At 55.7% G+C, this 8,343-nt stretch overlaps 1 protein-coding gene across 1 annotated transcript; it reads left to right on the plus strand.

The window, feature by feature from the left end:
- The first annotated feature begins 1,041 nt into the window (after positions 1–1,041).
- Positions 1,042–6,370, plus strand: LOC119110875 (uncharacterized). Its single transcript, XM_037234749.1, has 4 exons — positions 1,042–1,222; positions 2,208–2,366; positions 3,545–3,724; positions 5,700–6,370. The coding sequence occupies exons 1-4, from the start codon at positions 1,046–1,048 to the stop codon at positions 5,847–5,849; spliced, it is 666 nt and encodes a 221-aa protein (XP_037090644.1). The 5' UTR covers positions 1,042–1,045; the 3' UTR covers positions 5,850–6,370.
- The last annotated feature ends 1,973 nt before the right edge of the window (positions 6,371–8,343 follow it).

Consider the following 8,343-nt stretch of genomic DNA (forward strand, 5'->3'; position numbering starts at 1 on the left):
GCTCACCTTTTCCCGAGCATTTGCAGATGGTGGTGCGGAGAGGATCGCTCGGCACGAGGCGCAGGCGGCAGGAATCGCCAGCAGCAGGCGCCGAAGGCTGGCGGCCCCGCGCACTCGTTGAGTAGAGTGTTACTATACGAGTGTCCGCTCTGGGCGCTCTGTACGGTAGCCTCCCCGAGATGGGCTAAAGAGGGCAGCACCCGTTGTGAGGTGGGTTATCCTGGAGCTCGAGTGCATGCGTGCTTTGTCGTCGTCTTATGTTGGATAAATTACAGTGCCATGAACAGCATTTAACTGCAGTTATTCATGTTCCTACAATCACATTCGAACGCCAATTTTTTCAGGCAAGTATTGCTGGGTTTCACTAATCAACGTATTTTGCCGCGGCTGCAATACGCTAAGTGTGTTATAGACTCAGTGCTTGATCCCACCGGTCACTGTCGTATTTTGTGAACAGTAATAAACTAAGCATCAGCACATCTTTTCCTCCCTTCGTATGAAGCACCGAGACCGTTTGACGGTGAACGCGGATCTCCACCCACTCCTCGCCGCGAATCCACGCTGCAGCCGGGGCAGCCCTGGCGGGCGCATCCTCGCTGGAGACCCGACTCACCACCGAGTTGCTGGTAGGAAGACGGAGGCGCTACGGGCGCAAGATTGGCAAGATTGGCAAGTTGTTTCCGCCCACTCTGCTGAGATTCTGTCGAGGCCAGCATGAGCTGCTGCGGCGTTTTGTCTGTCATCCGACACATGAACCGCCGAGCTCTCACACATGCTACTCATCTGTCTGTATCATCAACATGCCTGGAGTAACAGCGTCCCCACAGCGCCTCTTCCGCCGTTTTCCGGACTCAAAACAACACCGTCGACCCTCCAGTTGTCGTGACGTCACATCCCGCGTAGGCCAGCGTCCTGTGGCGTAATGCCGGACCGGCAGCGTATCTCCGACCCGTCCTGCCGGACCGCAGGCGGAGGGGGAGGGGGGGGGGTCTCCGGCCACCGCGGGCGGTAAGGGACGCTCGCTTCCAGCGTCACTCTGGCGATCATGTCCGGGCGGCGAGGTCTGGCGTGGAGCGCTGCTGCCGTCATCCTGCTGGTAGCCGGCACAGCGGCGCGGTACGAGGCGAACAAGGCGGGCAACGACCCCCAAGAGCGCTGGCGGAATGAGCTGCCGCCATTTGGACGTGTCAACAGTGCCGACAAGCAGGTTCATTATGCACGGGTGAGTACGTTGGGTATGCTGCACGATTGGTCTCTGCATGTCAGGTCAGAGTCCACGCACCCATTCATCCATTCAAGGAACCCAGTGCTCGAAAAAACTTTTGTCTCACGTGCCAAGCCACAGTCGGCTCTGCACGTGTTTTGAATGTTTATATCCGATCAGGCGATCGTTGCGTTCAGATGTTAGACTGGCTTTCCGTTGTGCTAATACGCTACATTGCGTGAAATGCTGCGTCACAGGTGGCAAGACGCATGCCTAAGCCGTTTGCCATGATATCGTGAGCTTAACCATGCGACGTTTCTTTCTTGGGTGCCATGTCTTCCTTAATAAGCGCGGGACAGAAATCTCGAAAAACGTCGCACGTCCATGGCACCAGTCCATAGAGAGACTAAAACGGTTCAGTGTCACAGTGCGCTCGCTGGGGCGACGAACAGCCGCCGAGCATGCGCACCCGTGAACGGACTGACGATGAGCCGTCGCGCTCCACCCTCCGACCCACGTCCGTTCGCCTCCGACCCCCGCCTTTGTCTCGCCACGCACAGCAGATGGCTATCGCGGCTGGTCTGGCGGGGTGGCGTCGGCTATGAACGAGCCGGCGTACAAAAACAAACGGCCGTCCGCTTGGTGGCGACGAGAGCCGCTTGTCTGTGAAAGGGATCCGTCCATACATTACGTCGCGCGTGCAGAGGGAGGGGGTTTCGATGGAACGGACCGAACGTGACGGCGGCGTGACAAGGGAGAGAGGGATGTTTTTGTGCAGCGTAGCGTCACATGCAGGTGTGGCTACACATCAAGCTTAAATGTAAAAGGACTTAAAACCTTCGACTGGAACTTATGACAAAAAAGAACGCCGGTTATTTGCTTTGCAGCTCTAGATGAACTATGCATAACTCGCTTGTGTTATTTTTATTTTTGATTGTATTGTATAGTATTGTGTTTCTATTCGCATCAGCAAGCTATCAACGCCGTTTGACGCCTGCTGCAGCCCCAGCGTGTGACGCTCGTGACCTTCTCCAACTGCGGCACGGACCATGACCCGATCCAACTGCGGTCACTCGACGTGCCTGACGTCATCAACCTGAAGTCGACCTTTAACCTCAGCGCCGATGTCGTGCTGACCGCGCAGGTCCAGTCGCCCATCAAGGTAGGCGGCTGGGTGATAGTGGGGACTCTGGGAGGTATGTTATCTGCTGGGGTGTTACAGCCCAAAACTCATCGACCTCACCGATCAGGTCGCCTGAGTGCACCGACGAGCGACTTGTGGCATGCCTTCCCCCCGCCCCACCCACCCGCACACCTAATTTTGCCAAGGAGTTTTTTATCCCGGCATCGGCCGAAGAATGCAGGGCCTTCACTTATTATCAGTCAGGTCCCCGATGACGGCTCATGCGGCTTTGGTGGTGTTGGTGAATGAACTTTCCCGGTCTTCCTCCCCGATCACTGTTTCTGAGGCGATGGTCGCACATACCCTCGGTGCCCGCTGTATCTGATCCCGGTTTGTCGTCCTCGGTCCATTCTACCCTACGATTTGGTCCCGGTGTGAACTTTGCTGTCTTGGTCCCGGTATCTGGTCACAGGTTTTGTTCCCATTTCATGGTCGGGGATCTCAGGCTCCTCATCCTTGGCACCGGTCCCAGGTTTCTCGTCACTGGCACCGGTCCCAGGTTCCCGTCACTGGCACCGGTCCCAGGTTCACCGTCACTGGCACCGGTCCCAGGTTTCTCGTCACTGGCACCGGTCCCAGGTTCCCGTCACTGGCATCGGTCCCAGGTTCACCGTCACTGGCATCGGTCCCAGGTTCACCGTCACTGGCACCGGTCCCAGGTTCACCGTCACTGGCACCGGTCCCAGGTTCCCGTCACTGGCATCGGTCCCAGGTTCCCGTCACTGGCACCGGTCCCAGGCTCCCCGTCACTGGCAACGGTCCCAGGTTCCCGCCACCGGCAACGGTTCCACGTTTCCCGTCGCTGGCACCGGTCCCAGGTTCCGGCCGCCCCTGGTGCCGGAGTCGCCGGTCTGCAGTCTCCATCCGTGGTCCTCAGAGCCTCCTCCGGACCTACCCCCGCTGTGACCGCCGGTCGCCTTCCTACTGCGCAGTGATGGCAGCCGTACTGCAGTCACCGGAGCGCCAGAAAAAGGTCCCCGTTCCTGTGGTCCTCTCGCCGGACCCCGGTCCCAACACTTCTGGACGCCCGCGCATCGTCACGAAGCGGGCTCATTCTATGCTTGGTTTGCTCCGGTGTCTGAAAATGGGGAGAATCAAGCTGAACCAGGCTGTCGGACCGTTTGTCTGTATGAAGATGGATCGTGCTCCGTTTCCAGGTGGCGATGAAGGTGCAGCGCCACGTGCTGTTCTGGTGGGTGACGATACCCTGCCTAGAGGGGGCGATCGGCAGCTGCTCCTTCAAAGACGCCTGCCAACTCATACCGACTCCCACCAACGGCACCTGTCCGCCCTTCTTCGTCGAGAATCACATACCGTGCCTGTGCCCGGTGGGCCCGGTAAGAACTCAGCTGAGCTCATCGGCTCCTGGTGTGGCGTTCTAAACACGCCGTTTCCTTCAAAAGCTTGGTCATACACATGCTTCTCTCTGCATAAGCGCGAGCTTGCCGTCCTCGCCTCACCAATGGCCACCAAATGGTGTCCGGTGGGCTGGTAGCTTTCAACTTTGCGACGTGCAAGTCGCCTTTGAAATTTGCGTTCCGGCTTAAAGGAAATGCTTCATATTCGAATATATTGAAGCATGAATGAGATGTGATAGAATAAGCTCTTTTATAGCTACTAGCATGCTTTTAAGTGGAAAAGGCTGCTGTAGACAACACAATTTTTCTGTTCAAAAATATGCTCCTCAATAGGTCATCGCTTGATTGCGGCATCAACACCACAAGATCAGCTGAAAGCCATTTGACAGCCGTTATATTTAGAAATCGTGCTCACGAAAGCCAGATATGGACGATTCGACATTTGTGTTTTTTATTGGCCTTGATCGCCGCATGGCTAATGGGATGGGAGAATCTAAATGACGTCATTTTGGCGTTGTGGATGCCTGGGTGACTGAAATAGTTTGCCCGATATGGTCTGCATATCTTCGAGGGCGTATATCTCAGAAACTAGAGGGCGTTAGGTCCTAAAAAGGGCAGAATTGTGAACTGTGCCGAATGATCTTCAAAATGGCTGATTCGGTTCAAAACACCATACAAATACGAATCACCCACTTTAAGTGCCAACAATGGAGCACTCAGTCAAAAAAGGCGTGTTCCTTACCTGCAAACTTCCTGATATCGTAGGCGGTGTAGTATAACCTAGACGGGCACATCAACACCGCTGTCACCCGCTGTACATGCAAACACCAAGCGAGTGGCTTTCTGTAACAAACAACATCTCGGGAAGTGCAACATTTACTACATCACCTCCCTCACGGCAATTGTTTGCAGCCAGCAACGACGAGTATGTTTGTTCGTTTGCCGTTGGAGGGCATGGCACTTAACGAAAAAGCTATTTCGACGGAAGTGCATGTTTTTTGTGGGAAAACTTTTCAAAATTTTACAGATGGAGCTCCATCTACGTCTTGCACTTAAAATATTCATATCCTCAGCTCATGCAAAGCCACGTAACTTCCAACGGAGGGGAGCGCACGGAGCCCCAAACCCAAAGACCATGTTCCATACAGCTAAAACCTAGCACCAACAGTCAAAGCCTCATAAAAATAATCGTTACCTTGACAATTTCCCAGATTTTGTTCAAAAGGATGCACATCACTCATGTCAGGACCCAGTCCACAGATGCTGAACACCTCGATAGCAAAGGACACGAAGTCCGTCCCGTCGGGTGTCCCACACGTGTCGGCATGCGATGGATGAGCACCGTTCAGCTACGTTGTGACTTGCGCCTCATGCTGGCGGCACGCCCCGTTCCCTGAAGGCCGCGTCCGGTCTTACCCGCGCCGGGCAGCGTCGCGTGGCGGCGGCGCCATAATCCCGCCCCCCTCCCCCCTCCTTCCGCGCGGCGGACCATTCTTGGAGACCGCTCGCTCCGCTGCGTGCCTCAGCGATCGGCACAGCCGTCCCTAGAAATGGAGATTCACAGCTTTTGGTGCTTGGAATCCTCAGGCAGATGGATTCGGACTCGAGATTACAAAAGATTCGAATAGATTCAATTATTGGCATTGAAGTATTGAACGAATGCCTCTTTCTATGGAAAGCACCTTGGGTAACTCTGCTTGATACCCTGCCGATAAAGGCGTGATGAATTTGGTTTACGTGAATAAAATGTAAATCCAGGTCATATGTAATCCATTAAATGGAAAATTTGTAAGATAACCCTCAGAATTCGGTTTGATTTCTGGCGACAGGCTCCAATCCTCCCTTTAAATATTTGGGACTCGCAAGATTCGAATCCATTCGAACCCTGCCAATCCGAACCCCCACCTCCACTCTCCACCCACTGCATGCCCATGTCCGGCCGGTGTGCCCGCAGGGTGAGTACCGCCTAGACAACGTGCTGGTGGACCTGGCGGCCGTGCACATTCCGGAGGAGCTAGCGGCCGGCGTCTACTACGCCCGTGTCCGGATCGAGCACGGCGCCGGCCTGCTCGGCTGTTTCGCGATCCAACTGAGGCTGGAGTGAACCCCGGCGCCGGCCTGCTTGGCTGCTTCGCGATCCAACTGAGGCTGAGTGAGCCTCGGCGCCGGCCTGCTCGGCTGCTTCGTGATCCAACTGAGGCTGGGGTGAGCCCCGGCGCCGGCCTGCTCGGCTGCTCCGCGATCCAACTGAGGCTAGAGTGAGCCCCGGCGCCGGCCTGCTCGGCTGCTTCGCGATCCAACTGAGCCTCCCGGCACCGGTCCCGGTCGTCCCCGGTCCGCGGGCGGCCGGCGGCGGGCGGAGCCGCGCGCACTCCGGCCGCCTGGGCGCTGTGCTGGTCTCGGCCGTCCCTGGTCGGCGGGTGGTGCCGCGCGCATTCCCGGCCGCCTGGACACTACCCACCGGCAAGGTGTGAGAGGACTGAAGATGGATGGCAGGATGTGTTTGGCTTGTGTTGTAAATGTTTTGGAGTACGTTGTCGTAAACAACATTCCATGACGCTACTATTTGAGGAGGAAAATACACTACCGTGAGCATTGCTATCACAATATATTTCATCGTGGTGATATTGTTGGTTTATGTATCTATCCCATCACGGTGCATGGCGTGCTGACGGCATGTCACCACTGGCAATTGCTGTCACGAGCTACAATGGAGCGAAGCTGGCCCGTATTGTGGCTCATTGCAGAGTAGGCACCACTGGTTAAGCAGATCTGTCTTCGGCACGAGCGCACAGACCTGATATGAGGACAAAAGGCGGTGAACTATGAGAGACTGGAGCTGCCACACCACAGTTGGCAGCGCGACTTGCAGAGTAACCAATACAAGTATTTTTCTGGTTTTCGTTTTTCAAAAACTTGAAAACGATGGCCTTCAGAGGTAAGCGAAATTTATGGTCAAACCGGAGCCCTGCGGTTTCCTCAAACCTCCAGGGGTCATCGGAGTACATTACCCCTTAATCAGGACATCTACGATGCTGCTCAAATTCATGACACCAGATGGGGTCGACAAGTTGATTACGACAGTGCATGTGCTTTTCCCCCATTATGACTATGATCTCTGGATACCATCAAGGTTTAAGGTCTTTGAAACCGGACTACACGATTTTGCTTGAGCTCATGAAACGTGATGTATAGCCCGGGGGTAACTATGCTTTTTATCAGGAGGGAGGGGTATTAACAAATGAAAAGCTTCGTCATATTTCAGCCAGTGCATCGCGGAAGTCTTCCTTACGAGGGCGAATGCTTTTTTCATGCCAGCAGGCACGTTTCCAGGGGTTGTCTACGCGGTAGGGACGTTAAGATCCGCCGTTCAGAATTATTAGAAATTTGTATACAGTAGTTATCTACCACATCTACAATTTATATTACATTATAATGACATCCAGCACGTTCAGAACGCCAGTGCACCACCACCGCCCCAACAGGACCGTTTCCAGCATAGGAACCTCACGCGCCCAGGGGCGGCGACACCGTGGGGACGTAAGGCACGCCCCTCCCCAGCTCTCAGGACGTGGGGAACCGTCGTACACAACCGCAGAGACACTCGACATTGTCGAACGCGTGTGCAGGCGTTGTGGTAAAGTGAGTAAGAGCACACATTCTCGCACACAACGTTCAAGGTGCTTGTGTAAACGTTTTCACACACTGTGGTGGAGCGCTCGCGTACCCATTCTACGGTTAACGTGCGGGCGATCGGAACGTTACACGGGCGCCGTCCTTTGTGCATGGCGCGGGCCCGGCTGTGCATGCGCCGAGACCGGCCGCGATGAGGAAAGCCTTGAGCGTTGAACTCTGAGCGTTGAGGAAGCTCCGAATCAGGTGTTCCAGGCGCTGTAGCTGGGTGGTGCGCATGCGCAGTGCAAAAGGTCGTTTCATTCCGGCGCAAGCCCAAAGTAGGCCGTGGGGCTGGGCTATTCGGGGCACTACGCATCATGATCTTTCTGGGGTAGATTCTGGAGGACTGGGGACAGGGCCAGTGAGCTGGGGCGGCAGTGCACCAGGGCCAGCGAACTGGGGCGACAGTGCACCGGGGCCAGCGAGCTGGGGCGAGTCAGACCGGTTCGGTTGAGGAGCCAAGTCGACTCGCTGAGCGCCGAGAAAGAACGTTCGGCTGTCTATGTCGTGAGGGGCTGACACACATCAAAGTCCAGGAGCCTCCAGATACCGCGGACTCTCTCCGGGTTAAATCGCTCGAATGTGGCGGTGAAAGAGGCGACATTTACGCTGTCCGGCCGGGACCACATCTGCTGCCAGAGGAGCAGCTCTGCCTTTGTTTGAGAGAGGCTCAGGTCCGGCAAGTGTGGTTCACCCCCTCATGGGCTGTGGCTCATGGACCCCCGTAGGCGTCCGTGAGCCACATGTCGTCCGAGCCCGCGAAAGTTTGGGTGACGTGACTTCTCATCTGGCTCGGAGACCTGACCTGACCTGAAACCTGACCTGGAGACTAGACCTGTCGCGTCCAGCAGCTCCAGGAAGCTACGCACCGTCGATTGACGATTGCTCCATCGCGCTTCACGGAGGGCGGTCAGTTTTTGCCA

The sequence above is a fragment of the Pollicipes pollicipes genome, unplaced genomic scaffold, assembly GCF_011947565.3.
Source record: "Pollicipes pollicipes isolate AB1234 unplaced genomic scaffold, Ppol_2.1 Scaffold_7243;HRSCAF=8683_pilon_pilon_pilon, whole genome shotgun sequence".
Taxonomy (NCBI): Eukaryota; Metazoa; Arthropoda; class Thecostraca; order Pollicipedomorpha; family Pollicipedidae; genus Pollicipes; species Pollicipes pollicipes.